At 37.3% G+C, this 23,044-nt stretch overlaps 1 protein-coding gene across 1 annotated transcript in view; it reads left to right on the plus strand.

The window, feature by feature from the left end:
• SIK2 (salt inducible kinase 2) overlaps positions 1 to 23,044 on the plus strand; it is a 120,829-nt gene that overhangs the window by 13,912 nt on the left and 83,873 nt on the right. Inside the window, exon 3 of the mRNA XM_010334583.3 lies at positions 4,257 to 4,320. Within this exon, the coding sequence (XP_010332885.1) occupies positions 4,257 to 4,320 (64 nt within the window). The remainder of the gene's footprint in view (positions 1 to 4,256; positions 4,321 to 23,044) is intronic.

Consider the following 23,044-nt stretch of genomic DNA (forward strand, 5'->3'; position numbering starts at 1 on the left):
AATGAAAGAAAATAAATGTATGCTTTTTGTAACTGAGTACATCCATTTTTCTATATTGTCTTTAAACTTAAAAATCAGAAATCTTAAGTTATCTCACAGACTGCAAGTTACTTTAAAAGTTTGCCATGTGGGCCAAGCATGATGGCTTATGCCTATAATCCCAACACTTTGGGAGGCTGAGGAAGGAAGATTGCTTGAGACAAGACTGGGCAACATGGTGAAACCCCAGCTCTACCAAAAAAAAAAAAAAAAAAAAAAAAAAAAAATATATATATATATATATATATATACACACACACACACACACACACACACACACACACACACGCAAAAATGAGCCTTATGTGGTGGTGCACACCTGTAGTCCCAGCTACTTGGGAGGTTTAGGCAGGAAGATTGCTTGAGGTTGCAGTGAGCTATGATGATACCACTACACTTTAGCCTGGGTGAGAAAGTCAGACACTGTCCCTTAAAAAAAAAAAAAAGAAGTTTGCAATTGTATGTTTATGATACCCTGCATTTTAACTGCAGGGTTTTGGTGCTACTGCCTAATGAGGATATGGCAGTTTGCTTATTTAAAAAGAATATGTTTTATGAAAATACAATGGCTAAACTAGTGTATTATTCAGTGGCATACTTTATAATAGATAGGACTACATTTATTTAGTTATTTGGCTTATTTTAGTAGAGAAAATAAATTTTCTGTTTTTTAAAAAATCAGTTTTGTTATAATAATTTTTGTAAAATGCACCATTTTAAGTGTAAGCTCTCAGGTTTTTAGTTGTTTTTCACAGCTTTAGGGGGTGCAAGTGCAGTTTCGTTATGCAACTATATTGCATGGTGGTGAAGTCTGGGCTTTTAGTGCACCCACCAACCATCCATGGTTTTTTAAAGGAGCATTTTTCTCAGATTTTTAAAGAGTAGTTTATGTTTAAGGAGGATAATATAGTACAAAATATTGAAAAAATATGTATTTCTTAACATGCAGAATTTTTCTGTTGAAAACCTCTTTTTAAACTGAAATGTTCTAATATCCTGGCTCATGACTTTGATCTCCAGAGTGTGATGTGTACACTCATGATATGCTGGACTCAGCCTGTACCGGCTTGTTGAGAGTTGATTGTTAAACTTTCAGAAGCTTTGCAGGCCAATTAACATGATGTTAGTAGCTCAAAATGCTCATTGGTGGGAATATTTACATCACAGTAATTGGTTTACCAATCAGGGCCTTTTTATTTTTTGTCAGAAAGCTGGTTTACTGGCACACCAGTATGTGCATTCAAATGGATTAGCACAGATGTCCTTGGGAGTATCAGAAGAAAATATTAAACCTCTAGTTATGTTTATTTTTTATATTTGTTTTCATGTGTGTATTTTATAATATACATAACATTTTACAGTGGCACATGTACGTAATGTGTGTGTAAATATACATGTGTCACCATGTATGTCGTGTGTGTATATATATATATATATATATATATATATACACATATATATTTGGCAACTTTATTTGTTTTGTGGCGGAGTCTCTCTCTGTCACCCAGGATGGGGTGCAGTGGCAGGATCTTGGCTCACTGCAACCTCCACCTCCCGAGTTCAAGCGATTTTCCTGTTTCAGCCTCCCAAGTAGCTGGGACTACTGGTACCTGCCACCACGCCCAGCTAATTTCTATATTTTTAGTAGAGATGGGGTTTCACCTTGTTGGTCATGCTAGTCTCGAACTCCTGACCTCAGGTGATCTACGCACCTTGGCCTCCCAAAGTGCTTGGATTACAGGCGTGGGCCACCGCGCTCAGCTGGCAACTTTGTTTTTAATGGATTCCCATAGGAATCATGTTTATTGTATTTTATTTTTTTTAGAGAGTTTCACTGTTGTTGCCTAGACTGGCCTTGAACTCCTGGGCTCTAAGGATCCCCCTGCTTCAGCAAGGACTGCAAGTGTATGACAGTGTGCTTGGCTCTAAAGCAGTGGTCTCCAACATTTTTGGCACCAGGGCCAGTTTCGTGGAAAGCAATTTTGCTACCTCAGCATTCGATTCTCATAAGGAGTACAGACCCTAGATCCCGCACATGTGCAGTTCACAGTAGGTGTCACACTTTATGAGAATCTAATGCCACTGCTGATCTAACAGGAGACAGAGCTCAGATGGTAATTTGAGCAATGGGGAGCAACTGTAAATACAGGTGAAGCTTCATGGAGTGGCCTGGTTGGCAGCCCCTGCTGTAAACAACTTTTATTGATAGAGATTTTCAATTAAAAAATGTGAAGACCATTGGCTTATGATATGCCTCCTGAGAATGAGAGACTATGATGTGCCATTCAAAGCATTTCCTAAAAATTCTAAAACTATAGAGGCCTCTTAGGTCAAATTTATATCAGATTAGCCCAGTGCAGTGACATGTAGTCCCAGCTACTAGGGAGGCTGAAGCAGGAGAATCTCTTGAGCCAAGGAATTCCATGCTGTAGTGCACCACGATTGCACCTATGAATAGCTACTGTACTTCAGCCCGGGTAACACAGAAATCCCATCTCTAAAAATAAATAAATAAATAATTCCGATTTCTTCTCCCTTTAAACTTTAAAATTATTACCTTTTTTTTTTTTTTTTTTTTTTTTTAGAGAAAAGGTTTTGCCCTGTCACCCATCCTGGAGTGAGGTGGCACAATCATAGCTCACTGCACCTTTGAACTCATAGACTCAAGTGATCTTCCCACCTCAGCCCTTCCTCAACTAGCTGGAACTGTAGGCACATGCCACTATACCTGGCTAATTTTTTTATATTCTTTGCAGAGACAGGATCTCACTGTGTTGCTCAGGTGTTCTCAAACTCCTGGGCTCAAGTGATCCTCCCATCTGGGCCTCCCAAAGTGCTGGGATTACAGGAATGAGCCACCCGTGCCTAGCCATTTTTTTTGTTTTAATCCTAAAGAAGATACTTTTAAGAAACTAATTATATTCTTCAAAGTCTCTGATTAACCATAAACTAAACTGAGGATCAAACTAACATAATTCACATAATAATTCTATCTGTTTGAGGGAACTAATTGGTTATAATTGATTTACTGATTTGTTTAGGCCCAAACTGTAGGTAGTTCTTCGTTTGCTGGCCTCATGGAGAATAGTCTTAAACCTATATCTTAGAAGAAAATTAATTTTATTTCTTTCAGTAGATAGCAGTTAGAGTGTTACAGAGAAGCACTCTAAAAATTGTTCATCTTGAATCTAAACATTCTTTTCCTTTTTATTTATTTTTATATATGTATATGTTTTTTGAGACAGTTATGCTCTGTCACCCAGGCTAGAGTGCGATGGTGTGATCTCAGCTTACTGCAACCAGTGCCCCCCGGGTTCAAGTAATTATCCCACCTCAGCCTCCTAAGTAGCTGGGATCACAGGCACATACTACCACACCTGGCTAATTTTTGTATTTTTTAGTAGAGACAGAGTTTCACCATGTTGGCCAGGCTAGTCTCGAATTCCTGACCTCAAGTGATCCACCTGCCTTGCCCTCCCAAAGTTCTGGGATTATAGGCATGAGTCACCATGCCTCGCCTTATTTTCTCTTTAAATAGATATCTATTTAGTGTAGTTTGAAAAATCAAATATATGACGATAACACACTTCTTTCTGAATCTAGAAAAATGAATTTTAATAAAGGTATTTAACAGTAGAGCCATGAATATGAAACTTTTGAACAATGTTTTTAAATTAGAGTACTTTGTAACAATATTAAAATATAGTATAAGGAATGTCACATTGTGCCAGATTAGCTAGGCTACAGGCCAGGTGAACTAAATTATTCTATTCTTTTAATCAGAATCTACCGTGATAACATAGAACTAGAAAAGTCAGTGAGGAGATGTTGAAAAGTTGATCTGCAAAACTCCTATTATCTATACTTACACTTCTCAAACTTTCATGTGCATAAAAAATCACTGGGCAATTTTGCTAAAATGTAAATTCCATTTCAGTATGTCTGGGATGGGGCCTGTAATTCTGAATTTCTTACAGGTAGTTGAGTAGTGCTACTACTGCTGGTCCATGAACCACACTTACAAGAGCAAAGATCTCAATTTTTTCACAAACATATTAATCATACGGATATTGTCAGGCTTATAAACTTAGCCATCTTCTGAATTGTTCATAACTGTGATTCTTTTATTAGTAGTTTCAATTAGGTAACTCCATAGAATGTTGTGGAAAATTACAGTACATTTTCTGTCAGACTAATATGGAATTATTTATCAATAGGTAATGGAGACCAAAAGTATGTTGTACCTTGTGACAGAATATGCCAAAAATGGAGAAATATTTGGTAAGCTTTTTCCTTTAAATTTTCTATTAATTTGAAAAATACACTAATCTGCATGAATAGGATATTTTCTATTAATTTTCTGCTTATTTAAGTGTTGGTAATATAAGAAAAAATTTTAAGTGTTAGAATAAAGTTTTCAGTAAGGTAAAATAGGAAATATAACTTATTTTCTTGTATTTATTATATTAAAGGTACTACTTAATTCTGTTGTCTCTTAGAGATTGGAGAATCAAACATATTGAGGAACTTTCTTTTTTTTTTTTTTTTTTTTTTTTTTGAGATGGAGTTTTGCTCTTGTTATCCAGGCTGGAGTGCAATGGCACGATCTCAGCTCACCACAACCTCCGCCTCCTGGGTTCAGGCAATTCTCCTGCCTCAGCCTCCTGGGTAGCTGGGATTACAGGCGTGTGCCACCATGCCCAGCTAATGTTTTGTATTTTAAGTAGAGACGGGGTTTCACCATGTAGACCAGGATGGTCTCGATCTCTTGACCTTGTGATCCACCCGCCTCGGCCTCCCAAAGTCCTGGGATTACAGGCTTGAGCCACCTCGCCCGGCCTATTTTCTTTCTTTTTATCATCCTTTTTTACCTTACTTTCCATAGGAAAGATTAGTCAGTAAATGTTTATTAAGCTGCTTCTGTGTCCCAGGCATTTTACTAGGTATTGGGGATACTCTGGTGACCTAAGTAGCACAATCTCTGTTATTGTGGATCTTAGTTTAGTGAAGTATTCACTATAGCTTTAAGACTTCAGGCAAGTCACCAAACCACTCTGGGACTTGATTCTTTTATCTCTAATGAGAAAGTATTTGATTAGTGTTTATGATTCATTTTAACTTTAAAAAAAATTTAAATATGCTATTCTAGCTTTCACCTAAAGCATCTGTTTATTTTTATTGTGTGGAATCAGAGCACTGTAGTTATCTAAATCTTTTTGTTCTTAACTTAAATCCAAAAGTATTTTTTAAGCAGCTTTATTGAAGAATAATTCATGTGTAATAAACTGCACGTATTTAATGTGTACAATTTAATAAGTTTCGACACACATTTGTGAAACCATCACCACAATAAAAATATCCATCACTTCCAGAAGTTTCTTTGTGCCCTCTTTGTAAGTCTCTTGTCCCATCTGACGCCCACACAACCGCTGATCTGTTTTTTGTCACTGTGGATCAGTTTGTATCTTTTGGAGGTTTATATAAATGTAATTATATAAGATATATTCAAATGTAATCATATAGGATATATTCTTTTTTTTTGGTTTAGCTTCTTTCCTTTATTATGATTATTTTGGGATTCATCCATTTTATTGTGTATATCAACATATAATTTCTTTTTATTGCAAGTATTATATGAATATATCCCAATTTGCTTATTCATTCATTTATATGTTGATAGACATTTGGGTTGGTTTAGGTTTTTGGCTGTCATACATAAGTTACTGTGAACATTCATATACAAGTGTACACAGTCTACCTTCAGGTATTACCACTTCACATAGCACAGAACCTTGGCTAGGCGCAGTGGCTCATACCTGTAATCCCAGCACTTTGGGAGGCCAAGGTGGGTGGATCACCTGAGGTCAGGAGTTCAAGACCAGCCTGGCCAACATGGTGAAACCCATCTCTACTAAAAATACAAAAATTAGCCAGGCATGGTGGTGCATGCCTGTAATCCCAGCTACCAGGGATGTTGAGGCAGGAGAATCACTTGAACTTGGAGGCAGAGGTTGCAGTGAGCTGAGATCATGCCACTGCACTACAGCCTGGGTAACAGAATGAGACTTCATCTCAATTTAAAAAAAAAAAAAAAAAAAAAAGAACCTTACATGAGTGTACTTCTCTTTTGCCCCTCCTGGCCTTTATGTTCTTGTTGTCATATTTTACTTATACCTATTTTATAAAGCACAATACAGTGTTATTTTTCTTTAAACAATTACCTTTTAAAGAGATTTCCATATTTTTTGAAAGTCATCTATTTATCAGTGTAGCTACCTTTTTCTTTCAACAATTATCTTTTAAAGAGATTTCCTTTTTTTTGAAAGTTAAATCTATTTAATCAATGTAGCTACTATTTCTGCATTCCTATGTATATACATATTTTTATCTAATGTCATTTTCCTTTTGTCTGAAGGATTTTCTTTAGTGTTTCTTATAGCACAGATCTGCTGGTGATGAAATATTTCAGCTTTTATATGTGTAAAGTAGTCTTTATGTTGTCTTTGTTTTTGAAAGGTATTTGTACTAGATATAGAATTCTAGATGGACTTTTTTTCTTTCAGTACTTTAAAGATGTTGCTTCACTATCTTCAAATTTGCACTGTTTCTGACAAAAATCTACTGTCATTTTTTTCTTTATTCCTGTGTGCCTTTTTTCTCTGGCTGCTTTTAAGGTTTTCTGTTTACTACTGGTTTCAACAGTTTGATTATCATGTGCCTTTGTGTGGTTTTCTTCATGATTCTTACGTTTCGTGTTCATTGAGCTTCTTGAATCTGTGACTATACTGTTTTCATCAAATTGGGATATTTTTCAGCCATTATTTTCTAACTAATTTTTTCCTCTCTCTTCTTCTACCCCTCTCTCTTTTCCTTCAGATATTCTAGTCCAACTTATATTAAACTGCTTGAAATTGCCCCACAGCTCACTGACGCTCTTTTCCATTTTTAAAAAATTCCTTTTCCTCTCTTTGTCTCATGTTGAGTAGTGGCTCTATGTCTTTAAATTCATGAATCTTTTCTTCTGCTATTAATCCCATCTAGCGTATTGGTCATCTCAAACACTGTAGTACTCCTTTCTATAAACGTGACTAGGATTTTTTTTATGCCTTCTATGTCTTTACTTAGCCTTTTGAACATCTGGAATCCAGTTATGATAATTTTTAATATCCATGTCTGCTGATTTCCAGCTTCTCTGTCAGTTCTGGGATTGGTTTTGATTGGTTGATGTTTCTCCTCAGTTTTGGTCACATTTTCCTATTTATGTACATGCCTGATAGTCTTTGACTGGATGCTAGACATTGCCAGTTTTACCTTGAGCACCACATATTTTTTGGGTTACTTTAGGTTTTCTTTAGCTTTGTTCTGGGATGCAGTTAAGTTACTTGGAAACAGTTTGATCCATTTGGGCCTTGCCTTCATGACTGAAACAGTTCTCAGTCTGGGTCTAGTTACTTCCCACTTCTGAGTACTCTACTCAATGACCTATGAATTCTGAGTTTTTGGCCTGACCAGAAGGAACAGGCACCATTCCTGGCTCTGTGTAAGCACTGGGCAGTGTTCTCTCTCAGCCTCTCAGATGGTTCTTTCTGGGCCCTCTCATGGTTTTCCTTCACACCTGAGCCTGTCAGCACTCTCTTGAGTGCTCAGGGGACAGATCCCTCTGCAGACCTTTGGAGTTCTCTCTGTGTGTAGCTCACTCTTCTTGGGGACTCTCGGCATTACCTATTCAACTGAAAGATGTTGCAGGGCCACACCTGGGTTTCCCCTCCGTGTGCTGGGGAGTAGAGATTCTCTCAAGGCATTAGTTGGAACATTCATCTGTCTCACCTCATTTGTCACTTGTCTCTCAGGAATCACTCTCCTTTGCCTGATGTCCAGTGTCTTATAAACCACTCTCTCATGTATTTCATGTTGTTGTTGTTGTTGGGGATAGGAAGGTTGTTTCAGGCAAAAGGTTAAATTCATCTTTGCCAAAAGCAGAATTATTCTGTCCTTTCAAATTTTTTGTTAAAGTATTTTAAAGAGAACTATATACATGTTTATAGTTTTGAAAAATGCACTATTTGTAGTTGGATTCTAAATAAATAGTTCTGACTGAACTTATTGTATTTCAGAAAAGATGTCTGCTTCCCTCTTTTGCTTATTTTTTTTATGCTACTGCTTAATGAGCTTATTTTAATTCTTAAAATATTTGTTTCAGCTAGCAGCATCTTGACTGATGCTATAATAGACTGTTATGGGCCTTGACGCTAAGCAAATCTGATTTACAATGACGGCTGTACCATATTAATTGTTACATTACTTTGAGCAGTTTCTTTTCTTTTCTTCCCTTTTTCGCCTTTATTCTTTTGTTATTTTTCTTTCCTTTTCTTTCCTGTTTCTTACATTCACTTACTCATTCATTCAGTCTTTCAAGAAATCTTTATTGAAAACCAACTGCTTGTCACACACTGCTGTGGAGTAAGAAAACTGCAATGAAGAAAATAGGCAAAAATCTCTACTCTTTTACATTCTAGTTTGGGAGAGAGAAACAAAATAGCTGAATTATGTAGTAGATTAGATAGTGATGAGTGCTTGTAAATAATAAAGCAAGGCTGGTGGATTGGGAGGCATGGGAGTTGATTGCAACATTAAATAGAGCAGTCAGAGAAGGCCTCACTGGCATTTGAGCACAGACTTGAAAGCACAGTCACGTCGATAAGGAAGAATGGGGATTATCCAGGGAGAGGGAAGAATAAATGCAAATCCCTGCGGCAGCAGTGTGCTTGGTGTGTCCAAGGGGTAACAGGGAAGGCCAGTGTGGCTCAAGAGGAACAAGCAAGAGAGAAGAGCAAGGAGGAAGAACAGTGGAAGAGGTCAGAGAGTAAATGGGAGGCGGAAGTGGGGCAGATTTGGGGGTTTGCATAGGCCATTAGAAGAATTTTGGCTCTTTGAATTAAATTAGGGAACCATTTTCAATCAGGTTTCAGCAGAGAAGTGACTGCATCTAATGTAACATTTTAAAAGCATCACTCTGGCTACTCTGCTGAGAATGGGAAAGGGTGGAGATAGGGAGACCAGGTAGGAAGCTGTTGGAGTAGTTCCAGTGAGGGATGATGACAGCCCAGACCAGAGTAGTAGCAATACAGGTAGTCCTAAGTGGTCAAACTCAGAGTATATTTTGACTTATAATCAGTAGGACTTCTTGACAGATGGAGACTTCTAAGTAGTAAGTATAATTATGGAAGAGGCCAGGGTCTGATCCCTGAGGCATTTAAACACTATAAGATTTGGAAAAGAGGAGAAAGTAGCAGAATAGACAGAGGAGAAAGAAAAGCAAGAGAATGTGGTGTCCTAGAAACCAAGTGAACAAAGTATTCTTAGAAGGTTAGAGTGAACATCTGTGACAGGTGATGCTGATAGATCAAGAATGATGAAGAATGACAGTTGGCCTTTGAATTCTGCAGTTTGGTTAGAGCAGTTTTGGTGGAGTAACTAGGGTAAAAGCTAGATTGAAGGGGGCTTACAGAGCAAATGAGAGAAGAAAAATGGAGAGAGCAAAATAGACAACCCTTTCGAGGAGTTCTGCTGCAAAAAGGGAAAAAAGAAATGAGGAGATAGTTGGTAGAGGCAGTGAGTCAAGAGAAGATTTTCACTTATCTGAGGTCACCTGTGGCCTGAAAATATTAAAATATTTTGTGAGAGAGATACCACATTTATATACCTTTTATTATAGTATATTGTTATAATTGTTCTATTTTAGTATTGTTATTGTTAACCTCTTACTGTGCCTAATTTACAAATTAACTTTATCATAGGTTTGTTTATACAGGAGAAAACATAGTATATATAAGGTTTGGTACTATCTGTAGTTTCAGGCTTCCACTGAGGGTATTAGAACATAGCCCCTACACATAAGGGGGGACTACTGTGTAAGATTTTAAGTGAATTGAGCCCAAACTGTTTTAAACCAATTGGAGACGTAGATGGAAAAAAATTAAAAAACCTAGATAAACAGTAATGAACTTTGTATTTTGAACTATATATTAAGATTTGTCTTTCGGGTTTATAACTTCAGAGTCACTCTTTATTTAACTTTGCAAGTATTCCTTTAGTGCTTACTCTGTGCCAGGAGGGTGTTATGTTCCCAATTTTTTTTTTTTAATTGTTAGTTTTGTATTTAGTTGGCCAGCAAATCATACTCTCTCTGTTCTTGCAAAATGACTTGAAATTAAAGCCTTCTGTTTCCCCAGTCATCACCCCTCTCTAGGCTTTCATCACTTCATGTCTCAATTAGCATATCCTTCATGTTTTACCATCCCATCTTTCTTCTCTAGTCAAGTACATTTTATGTAATTCCTGTTTAATCTTACTAAAATCTTATTTTTATTATATTATAAAGTTATATATTGTTATATATTATAATGATATTATATTATAACTGTGTTCAGTAACCTTCACTCACCTTCCTATTGCTTATTGGATAAAATCTAAACTCCTCAGTTTGCAAATAGGGTAGCTGCACTAAGTGAAAGGATGTGTCCAACTGTTCCTTGCATAGGTCTATTTATTTAATATTATCCTTAGGTATGGACAACCAAATTGCAGAGTATAGTACATGCTTCAGTATAAACCAACCATCCTTCCTTTCTGCTTGTGTCTTTTGGGCTGTATCTATCTTCCAAGTTTTTGTTTTTTGTTTTTTGTTTTTTGAGACAGAGTCTTGCTCTGTCGCCCAGTATGGAGTGCAGTGGCGAGATCTTGGCTCACTGCAACCTCTGTCTCCCGGATTTAAGCAATTCTCTGCCTCAGCCTCCTGAGTGGCTGGGATTACAGGTGCATGCCACCATGCCCGGCTAATTTTTTTGTATTTTTAGTAGAGACGGGGTTTCACCATCTTGGCCAGGCTGGTCTTGAACTCCTGACCTCATGATACACCCACCTCTGCCTCCCAAAGTGCTGGGATTACAGGCATGAGCCACCACCCCTAGCCTCTTCCAAGTTTTTATTTTTGCAAAAGTTAAACATTTACTAATATTAGTTTAAGGAGTTAAATAATTGTGCAGAGTTTGTTACAGATGCTATCAGTCCCCGTTCTCCTGCCCCTCCTCCCCCATTTTCTCCTCTTTAGAGGCAACCACTTTGATATGTTTCTTTCTTTTTTGAGACAGGATCTCACTCTGTCACCCATTCTGGAGTGCTGTGGCACAGTCACAGCTCACTGCACCCTTAACCTCCTGGGCTCAAGCAATCCTCCTGCCCCAGCCTCCTAAGTAGCTGGGACTACAAGTGTGTGCCACTACACCAGGCCAATTTTTAAAATTTTTTTGTAGAGATGGGGTCTTGCCATATTGTCCAGGCTGGTCTGCAATTCCTGGGCTCAAGCAATCCTCGTACCTCAGCCTCCCAAAATGCTGAGATTACAGATGTAAGCCACTGCACCAGGCCTCTATTTTAGGCACAATCTCTTTTGGATTCTTCCCCATCCCTATATGTAAGAGGCATATTTTAGAGAGTCATATAAAGACCAGCTGTGGGAAACCTTAAGTATTAGGAGTAGGAGAAAGGGTTAGGATCTTTTTGTTAGAGTGGCCATCTGTGAGCCAGGAAGTGATGATGTGTATAAGGGAGTTTTTTAGGAAGATAAATCCATCAGTGATGTGACAGCTGAATTCGAGGAGGAGAAAAGCCATTTAGGAGACTACTTTAATTGTTTAGATGTGAGAGGATGAATGCTTGGGTTAAAATGTTGTCAGAATCATGAGAAAAGACTTTAAGCAAGAGGCATTTCTAATTCTAAAAATAACAACTACTATTATTTATTGAGCACTCTCTTTTTGTTGGGTACTGTCTAAAGTACTTGATTTATTTTTTAAAACCTTACAAAAAATATATAAGGTAGATACTGAAAGATTCAGTAATTTGTCCAAAGTCACACAGCAAATAAACAACAGAGTCTGGATTTGAACTAGGCAATCCCAGAAACTGTACTGTTAGTGATTATACTTTAGCACCTGTCAAAAATTCCTGCTGAGTGTCAAGAAGCAAACACCAAGAATTAGGATTTAAAGCAAACATGATTGAAGTATATTGTGGTGTGGTTGACAGTAATGCCTAAGTCTGTTTTCAGAGTGAAACATGACAGATTAGATTTTAAATATGGTTTGGAGATAATATCAAGACAGTTAGTTTGTTATGGAAAATTGACAGTTGAAAATATGGAAGCAAATGAAGTTCAAAAGAGATTTAAATTCAACAGTAAAAAGACAACCCAGTTTAGCAATGAATGGAAGACTGGAACCAGACAAAAGACAAAAGATATACAAATGGCCAGACAAAAGATATACAAATGGCCAATAAGCGCATGAAAAATTACTCAACATTTTTAATCATCAGAGAAATACAAATTAAAAACCACAGGGAGACATCATTTTACATCAACTAGACTGATTAAAATTGGAAAAACTGACAATAATAAATGTTAGGCTGTGAAGCAACTAGAACTCTCATACATTGCTGGTAGGAATGTAAAATGGTACAAACACTTGGGAGAACTGTTTGGCAGTATCTTACAAATTTAAACATGCATATGCCCCACCACACAATTCGATTCCAGGTATTTACCCAAGAAAAATGAAAACAAGTGTCCATAAAAAAATTTTGAAAAGAATGTTCAAAGCAGCCTTTTTTCACAATTACCCAAAGTAGGATCAACCCAAATGTCCATCAGTGGGAAAGTCATAGTATAGTAATACAATGGAAGATGATTCAACAGTAAAAAGGAAATGAACTATTTATACATGCAACAACATGCATAAATCTTACAGACATTGTGCTATGTAAAAGAAGCTGGACACAGAAGAGTACTGACTACATATGATTCCATTTACATGAAGTTCTGTAACAGGCATCACTAACGGATGGTAATAGAAGGTGGAAAGCTGTTGCCTCCAGGGAAAGGGGAGAATTGACTGGAAAGGGACAAGAGAGAACTACCTTGGGTGATGGAAATGGAAATGTTTTATTTTTGTTTTGAATGGTGGTCATACAGAATATGCAATTACCAGATCTCATATAGTTAACTATCTAAGATTTTGTATCTTATTATACTTCAATAAATCCTTGTCTCTCTCAAAGGAGATTTTAGTAATAGAAGTATAGATTTGAGGATTACCTGAGTAAAAGTGTTGAATGATGGCCGGGCGCAGGGGCTCATGCCTATAATCCCAGCATTTTGGGAGGCCGAGGCGGGCGGATCACGAGGTCAAGAGCTTGAAACCATCCTGATCAACAAGGTGAAACCCCATCTCTACTAAAAATACAAAAATTAGCTGGACATGGTAGTGCATGCCTGTAATCCCAGCTACTCGGGAGGCTGAGGCAGGAGAATTACTTGAACCCAGGAGGCGGAGGTTGCGGTGAGCCGGGATCGTGCCATTGCACTCCAGTCTGGGTAACAACAGCGAAACTCCATGTCATAAAAAAAAAAAAAAAGAGGCCGGGCGCGGTGGCTCAAGCCTGTAATCCCAGCACTTTGGGAGGCTGAGGCGGGTGGATCACGAGGTCAAGAGATCGAGACCATCCTGGTCAACATGGCGAAACCCCATCTCTACTAAAAATACAAAAAAATTAGCTGGGCATGGTGGCGCGTACCTGTAGTCCCAGCTACTCAGGAGGCTGAGGCAGGAGAATTTCCTGAACCCAGGAGGCGGAGGTTGCGGTGAGCCGAGATCGCGCCGTTGCACTCCAGCCTGGGTAACAAGAGCGAAACTCCATCTCAAAAAAAAAAAAAAAGAAGTGCTGAATTAAGCTGTAATTAATAGAGATTTCAGAATGAAAAAGGCTAAGAAGTGAGTTGGTTGCGAGTGGGCATTGGAAAAAAGAAATGAGTTGGTTATGCCTTTTATTAGAAGCAGGTGGAAAAAAGGAATTGGTGAAGTAGAAGAGTGTCTTGAGAAATATGGACAGTTTCTTGATTAACCAAAGGAGCATGGAGTGAAGTTGGGGGTATTTGGTCATTAAGAGATCACCAGTCACTTTCAAAGAAAGTACTTTTCAGTAAACTGGAAGCTACAACCAGATTTCAAGAGGTTAAACATACGTGGTGGTAAAGGGAGAAAGATAATATAAAACTACCTTTCGAAGTTTTCAAGGTGGAAAGAAAAGGAAAGGATTGAGGGGTAATAGAGCCTACATAGGATTCAGTGTTATGTAATGGTTTTCTTTGTGTTCTTGGTGTTTGAAGCAGCTAGAAAAGAAAAGAATGTAGGCAGGAAAAGAGATGGTGAAATAAGGTCCCAGAATAGACAAGAGACAGTGGGATTAAGGGCACAGAGCGAATGTTTAGTTTAGAAGAGAGGAATTCCTCCTTCTCTGAAAAGGTGTGCATTGGTGCAGTTATAATGATAATTAGAGATCATGCCAAGGATTTGGCTTACAGAGGCTTTTTGTGATAAAATGGAAGATGAGTTTGTTGATATCGGATAGAGATATTTCATTCTGTAGTGTAGCTGATGAGGCATCAGAGAAAGAGCAGTACATTAGATAATATAGTGAGAGAAAGGTTTATAGTGATTGTCAAGGGATGAATAAAAGGATCAATAATTAGCAGTGAGGGAGTTTATAGTAGACTCACAGTCAGCAGTGTTTTTCAATCCAAGGAGAAAAAGTAGACAATAGGAGTGAATGGCCCAGGATGAGGATTAGAATAGTGGAAGATCAACTGCATGTAGGAGTTGCTGTGGTCAGAGAGGTTGTTGTTGAAAAGGCTAATTGTGAGATCCAGGTTCAGGAGAGAAATAAGTGAAGCAACGAAAAGGTCTTATCAGCTGAAATAATAGAACAGTAGAGAGACTGAAGAGGTTGAAGTACTTTAAGGGAAAAACATTTATATACATAAAAAATAAAAACTCTAGCCACCAGCCAGTGCATAACTCTCAGCAGCTTGCCACTTTCAAATTCTCTTCTACTCTTGGCACAGTTGCCTTAACCATGCCCTGCTAATTCTGGGAAGGCCTTAGGTCTTTGCACTTTCCTCTTCTTCTTCTTGCATGGAGAGAGGTTTCCTGTGCCATCTGGTTTTCTTGCTCTATCTGACTAGGCTTACGCCAAAAGAGCAATTATGGTGGCATGCTGGGAATGCATCTACAGTGCGTGATTCATGCATTATGAGGCTTTGATAGTTGTGCTTTATTTTTGTTTGGCTAATTATACCTCATTCTACAAAGAGTTGAAGTAGTTTCAGAGGAGAATAATACCCCCAAATTCTAGAACATAAATAAGAAAGAGTTGGATCAGAAAAAATAGATAAAAGCAGAAAACAGTTGTCAGGAGGAAAAAGGAACACAAATATGTAGGATATAAGGGCCTAAGAACTTCACATTTGGCTCCAAGGTTTCTGACCGTCAAGGTGAATAGAAGTTGCAGGTGTTACAGAATTTTATCTAAGAGTAAGAAAGGTACCTCTTCCCTGAAGAAAGCAAAACTTTTCTTAGTAAATTCTAGAATAAAATTTTTCTTTGGCATTTCTAATGAGAGGTACTTAGTAAGTCATCTTGTTACAATAAAAATATCCTATTAAAATTTTTCAGGGACTTCCCTTGCTTTTGGGATAAAGTCCAGGATCCTTAACAAGGTTATCAAGGATCATTGCACTCTATACACCCTACTCTTAAAAATAATAGCAATAAAAAGATTATCATTTCTTGAACTCTTAACCATGTGTCAGGCGTTGTGCCAAGTCCTGTACATAAACTTTATCGTTTCATCCTCTCAGAAATCTTATGAGATGGGTTTTCAATTGAAGAAACTAAGGGACAAAGAGGTTAAACAATTTGCCCAGGGTCACAGAGCAAGTAAGCAAGTAAGTGGCATAACCAAGACTTGAAGCCATATTCTGACTTCATGTACTAACTGATGATATGCCTTCTGGAGTTTTTTAAACTTAACAAGTTTCCGTCTGCTGATTTTGCACATTTGTTTCTTCTGCCCCGCCCCTCTTCTCCTTAAGCATGTCATTTAGTTTAATTGAATCTTGATGGATATCATTAATTTAATATATTAACAGTAAAGAATAGAAGCAGGGAAAGCATTTAACAGTTTTGCTAACTACGGTGAATATAACTGTTCTCTTGATTTAATATGTGGCTTTGGTCCTGTATTCTCTTCTTATCTATAATGTAAGTAGGAAGCATTTGGGCTCCTATCTTCTGTACTTTTGGAAACTGGCCAGTGAACTGCTTACCAGATCTAATGACCAAATCTAATTATCTCCCACAAAACCCATAGCTAAGCTAATCTCCATATTGATTCCCAAAATAGAACATGTAAATCTCTGATTCAAAATCTGTGCTCATGTTGATTGGGAGCCCTAGAAAGCCCTTTGCTCTCTACTGATTGAAACCCTGCCTGTTTAAAAGGTCTAACTGAAGTTCCATCTCTTCAAGTTTATCTCAATTAATTCTATCCACATAGATTTCCTATTAAGAGAACACTGTAGTTCTCTTTCCTGCACAACTGATTTTTATCTACACCCTGCCTTTAGCTGTTACTTAAAGTCTGCATGTGTATCTTTTATCTCTTAATAGATTGTAGGCTTCTGTTGAGGACTTGAGCACAATACAAAGCATTTCACAAATACCTGTTGAATGAATAGTATAATAGTCTGCTTTGGCTTTACAGACTTTATTTACTGAGTGAAGCCAACAAGAGAACACTGCCAGGTTAAGTAGGCTGAGGTACTTCTTTGTTCAGTTTTTGAAAGGAGTTTTCTGTTGGTTTACTCTTCAGGAGATAAACATGAATGAGGAAATACTAACTGAATCAAAGGAGAAAATTGGCTTCCTCTAGTACACTGAGCAGTTTTTGAGTGCTTACTGGTAGTTATTACCATACAATTACGTTTTCTTCTAACTCCTGCACCTCCCTTAACGTAATCTTTTCAGAGTATAATGGTAAATAAGAGCATATGCATTTAACCTGAATAACTTTTGTTCTTCAGGACTCATATGGCAGTTGGTGCTCATCTCTGAAGGATAATATTTTCTGTCTGGCAGCATGAAATGTGGAACGGCAAATGAATTTGCTTAAGAGTCCTTGGGTTATTTATGAATATGATAAGGCTTTTGACTACGTTTTTTTCTCTGGAATCGTAGGTGTGACTAATGAAAGTTATTCACTATTCCTACATTCTTTAGAACTATTTCTTAGATTCATCCGTGTGGTCATGTGCAGTAAGTGGCACAAAGATCTTAGGGTGGTCACCTCATCAGACAATTTGGGTACTGTTCAAACAATTAAACCGGCAGTCAGCAGATTCCGGCCTGGTAATTAAATTACCCAGGGCCTTTGTTTGCAGATTTCTGCTCCTTGATATGCTTCGTCTTTCTAGGCTGAGCATATGCCTGGGGTTTATTGATTCATTTCCTGTCTTTCCCTTTCAGTAGTAACATACTAGGATGCCAGCTGTGGTAATTGAAAAAGGGCTTTGTTTTAGCCAAAATACCTTTGGACACTGACTTACTTAGAGAACCTGAGGGACAGTTTTTGTGGTCTTTGGTTAATATCTCAACAACCTGAAGGTAGTACTAGGAAAGTAGTTCATTTGTTTTCTATTATGAGTTTAAATAAACTTCGAAGGTTTTTCTCACTTTGTTTTGCCAGTATGACCCTAAGTTAAGTTTTAATCCTTTTTTTTCCTCTACTTGTTATTAACCAGGGTCCCACGTCAGTATTGCTTAAACTTCCCCCCCCCCCTTCTCCAGCATCTTCTGTCATGGCTTTAGTTCGGATGGCCATCATTTCTCACTTGAATTACTTCAACACCTAAGTCCTTTTTGCCTCCAGACCTGTCCCTCTTCTCATCCATCCTCCATATTGCTATCAAAAATTATCTTCCTGTAATACCAAGATCTGATCCTTGTCTTTTTTTTTTTTTTTTTTTTTTTGCTTAAAATATTTCTGTGTCTTCCCATTGCCCTTATTATAAAATCAAAAATTAGTGCGGAACTGGTATAATGATCTACCGCTATCTTCCAGTCAGACTCCAGGCATGTATTGTATAGGTTTTATAGACTGAACATGATCTGCTGTGCAGATTTACAGACAAACTTTGCTTTCACATGTGTGAGGATGGTAGATGTTAGTGTAGAAAGATATTAAATTGGTGTGTACTTCAGAAGGCTTATGCAAATGTTGAATGCATGCAGATAAAATTAGACTATGCTTGGCTGTAAAATTTAGGATCTTTCCTTTTGAATTTTTGTTAGATGTGTATAATAAAGTTATCTTTAAAGAGGTCAGATCTAATTGGATTATTTATATCTTTCTAGTTAACTTGCAGAGAGACTAGTAACTACATGAAAGAGCCAGCATGATTCAGAAAGTTGTTATTGCTTTCCCTCCCACCTTTGTTTAAATTGGGTCAGACATTAAAAGAAAAATCAGGAGTAAGCTCTGTGTGCTAGTCCTAGTTCCGCCATTGACTTCTACTATAAACATCCTTGAGTAAGCCACATAATGTTTCTGAACCTCAATGTGTTCTAAAAATGAAAGGGGTGTATGAGTTTAGTAAGTGCCATGTGCTTTACTGTGACTAGTGCTGGGAATTTAAAAGAAAGAAAGAAAAAGGAAGAGCAGGAAGGAGGAGGAGGGAGGGAGGGAGGGAAGGAAGGAAGAAAGGGAGGGAGGGAGGGAGGGAATTTAGGGAAGGAGCGGGGAAGGGAAGGACAGAGGGAGGGAAATAGGTAACTTGACCACTGCTCTAGAGGAGTTCACAGTCAACTTTCTAAGTCTAAAAAATTGTCTGTAAATTAGAGGAAATAAAGTTTTTCAACAGAGATTTGAAGAAGGAATGGATCTGTCAGAGATGATTAAATAAATTGTTTTTAAACTTAATATGTTTGGAAATACAAACATAGGAAGCCTTAATAAAATACACAAGTTTCTGAAATGCAGTCCAGTTTTCCTGTTAACCTCCATTTTAAATTTCAGCTGTCTCCTGCTGGTTATTGGCAGCCTGCTGTTGGTTATGGTTCAAAGCTGACATTCTGTACTGTGAGCAGTGAGCTGCTCCCATGTCTGGCAGCTGCAGTTGTAGCTAGGCTACAGTGAAGGGAGAGAGTGAAGCATCAGCTATTCTGATCTTGGCCATAACCATACCCAACTGAATTCTATTAATGTGAGGATTTTGGCAGTCTGTGTTTGATTTGTTCCCTAGTTTTCTGTTTCTTTCAGGATGAATTTCTATTAAGTGAATCATTGTCTTAAGGAATTTCAGTTAGATTAATTTGGAAAAAGCTAATTCTTCCTTTGTGAAAGGGGATAACCAGAGGTAGATTTTATCTGCTAATTTCGGTGGTAAAAGGGGTAGATTTCCTACTTAAAATAAAATGGGAAAAACCATAGTCCACATAGGGGAGGATCTTTTCTTACCCCTTTGGTGAATGTCTTTCTGCTTTCAGAAAGAGGTCTCCAAGCGAGATAGCTGAAGACCTTATATTTCTGTTATATTTATTTCCTTGTATTTCTGAAAATGCCTTTGTTTTATCCTCATATGTGAATTGTCTAATTACTGCTACTGCTCCATTACCCACTTTTGCAAAGTTATTTGTTTATTTCTATTTGTTTATTTCTATGAGAGCAATACATTATTTATTGGTGGCCTGTTATGTGTCAGACACAGTTCTAGGTGCTAAGAAGTCATCAGTTAACAACGTCTTTGCCTTCTTTGAGCTTATACTTTAGTGAGAGTGTTTTAAGTTATGGGATTAAAAGAAAATGTGTTATGTCAGTGTTTCAGAGCCAAATAAGGAAGGTAAAGGGAATAAGAAGGACAGGATAGGGTAAAGATTTGTTCTTTTATCAAAGATGATCAGGGAAAGCCTCTTGTATACATACGTCAAAAAAAACCTGAAGAAAGGATATACAAAGTAAATATTTTGAGATCTTACATGTCTTGAGATCTTGTATCTCTACCATAATACATAATAGTTTATCTGATAATAGAATTTTAAGTTGAAAATAATTTTCTTTTAGAATAATGAAAAATTTGTTCCATTGTCTTGTAATTTCCAGGGTTGCTTTTGAAAAACTTAGTGTTTCAATTCCTGATCCTTTGTTGTGAGTTATTGTTTTCTGTCTATAAGCTTATAAGATTTTCTTTTTGTCCTCAGTATTCTGTAATTTTCCAGTGATATGCCTTGGTGTAGGGTCTATTTCAGTTTGTGGTGCTGGACTATAGGTGGGTGCCTTCAATTTGAAAATTTATGTTCTTTGTTTCTGGGAAATTGCATTGAGTTACTTAGTAAGTGATTTTTTCCCCTATTTTTCTCTGTCTTCTCTTTCAGCAATGCCTTTTATTCAGATATTGGCCTTTCTGAACTAGCCTTCTAATTTTCTTTTTTTTACTTTACTTTTGTTGTTTTCCTATTTACCAGGTTTCTTTGTCTTGTTCTGCTTCCTGGAGGATTTCATAAACTTTATCTTTCAACCTTCATTTTGCTGTCACATTTAAATATCTATGACTTTATTTTGTTCCCTAGTTATTTCTTTTAAAATAACATTCATCCTTTTTTTCAACTGTTTAAGCATTTTACTTTTTTTGTTTTTTATTTTGCTCTAAAATGTATTGCCTAAAGGCTTTACGTTCAAGGGTACATGTACAGGATGTACAGATTTGTTACATAGGTAAACATGTGCCATGAAATAACACCCTTATCTTATATGATCATTTTATAATATCTTTTTTTTTTTTTTTTTGAGACAGTGTCTCCCAGGCTGGAGTGCAGTGGCGCAATCTCAGCTCACTGCAACCTCTGCCTCCTGGGTTCTAGCGATTCTCCTGCCTCAGCCTCCCCAGTAGCTAGGTTTGCAAGTGTATACCACCACACCTAGCTAATTTTTTTGTACTTTCAGTAAAGACAGGGTTTTACCATGTTCGCCAGGCTGGTCTCGAACTCCTGACCTCAGGCAATCCACTCACCTCAGCCTCCCAAAGTACTGATATTACACGCATGAACCACTGCACCCAGCATATAACATCTCTCTTAAACGTCTCTCAAAGCAACAATAATTTTGTTGTATTTTCATTTATTTGTATAGTCTTTTTATTTCATTTGTATTTCATTTCTTTGTATATTCTTTCTTTCTCCTCTATGTTGAGTTGTCTTTTCCTATTGGTATGTTTGTTTTCATGTACATATTTTGTGTTAGAGTTTATTTAGGTGATTACTGCATATATTTGTTCATCAATTCCTATTTAATAGCAGGGAACCAAGAAGGTAACCGGAAACTGAGCCAGTGGAAGGGATTTTTCACTGCTAGGGTGATCTGACTGTGTTCTTATATTGGATATTTCCAGTGTTTGTATCTTTACACTTGAGTTGATGGATTACCGGGAGAAGATTCTTTGTCTTCTGCCCATAAGGTAAAAGCCTGGTTGCTATAGTTTTGGCCTTATGGATGAAGAATGCTAAGGCATGTCAGTATCTGGTGTGCATGTTTACTTAATCTTTCCGTTTTCAATATGGCATCTCTCTCCTCAACTGCACCTAGGGTTTTTAGGTCTGGAGACCCTTCATTTTAGTCTCTCCTCAAAAGGACAAGCCTCTAGATTTCTACTGGGGTAGAAGTCAGGGCACTCACCCAGTGTATAAAATGAAGAGAGGAGATCTGGGGATTGAATTACTTCTTAAACCATCTTCACCAGATCATCCTTACTTTAGCTTCATTTTACACCAACTTCCAGTTTTTTGTGCTATCAGTTCCTGAATCTTTGGGGCGTTCTACTATGTAAATATTATTGATTCAAAGCATTTTCTGTTGCTGAGACTTCAAGTTTCTCAAGTCAGTTGAGTTGATATTTCAACAGTAAGGGTTTTTTTTGCTTGTTTGTTTCCAAGTTCTTTAGTTGCTTCTTTTTTCTGTTTCCTATTCTGTTCTGTAAAATATATGTGATATAGTCTCTTATCTCTGGGAAGATATTAAACATATTTTTTTATCTCTAGATGTTCCTTTTTTCTTATAATATTTTTTTCTTTAAATACTTAAACATAGCTGTAATAACTACTTTAACATCATCTGGTACTTCCATAATCTCTATAATTTCTAGGTCTGTTTCTATTGTCTTTCTCATGGTTATAGGTGACATTTTCCTGCTTCTTGGTATGTTTAATTTGTTTTGTTGGTGGTTGTTTTTTTGGATGAGCTAGCATTATGAGCTTTACATTGCCAAGTCTCTGGATTTTGTTATCTTCCTGAAACAGTGTTTGGTGGACAGTTAAGTTACTTATAGTTCGGTTTGATCTTTTCAAGTTTTGTTAGTGTTGGGGTTGGAAAAGCCCTGTGCTAGTTATGATCCTTCTGAGGTCTCTATTGAATGCCTTGAATGATCAGTAAACAGTCTCCACTTTGGCTGGTAGAAATTTAAGTGGTCTGCAGACCTATATGAGCTCTGGGAACCATTCAGCTCACAACACCTTGTCATTCTTTGCCCAACCTTATAGAACTTCATGCTAGGCACATATTTCTTAGTATCTAGCAAAGACTTAATGGCACCTCTTGCAGATTTCTGAACCTTTTTTTTTTTCCTGCATAGTCCTCTTCTCCAGAAATTTGCCCCACATCTTCTGGAAACCTTAGACTTCTGGAATTTCTGTCTCCTTTACACAGCAAAATTACCATGGTATGCTTGGGATCCCTGTACCTGCTCAGAAATCCAGAATGTGCCTTCAGACAGAAAGCCAGGCGATCATAAGCCTCACCTGATTTTATTTTTGCCATTTTCCTGGTTGTTTTAAAAGAAGGTTAAATCTGATTCTTGTTGCTACGTCATGGCTAGAAGCATAAATCAAACATGCTTATTTTCAAATCCTATTCTGATTATATGTTAACCCTGTTTCTTTGGATGTGTACCTCATTTGCTGAACTTGTTTTCTGCCTTAAATGAGATTTACATTCCTCAAGCATCTGCTCATTCTTTGATTGTATGTGCATCTTTCTTGCTGAAATTCCTTGTTATACTCTCTCC

This window comes from Saimiri boliviensis, chromosome 6 (genome assembly GCF_048565385.1).
Source record: "Saimiri boliviensis isolate mSaiBol1 chromosome 6, mSaiBol1.pri, whole genome shotgun sequence".
NCBI lineage: Eukaryota > Metazoa > Chordata > Mammalia > Primates > Cebidae > Saimiri > Saimiri boliviensis.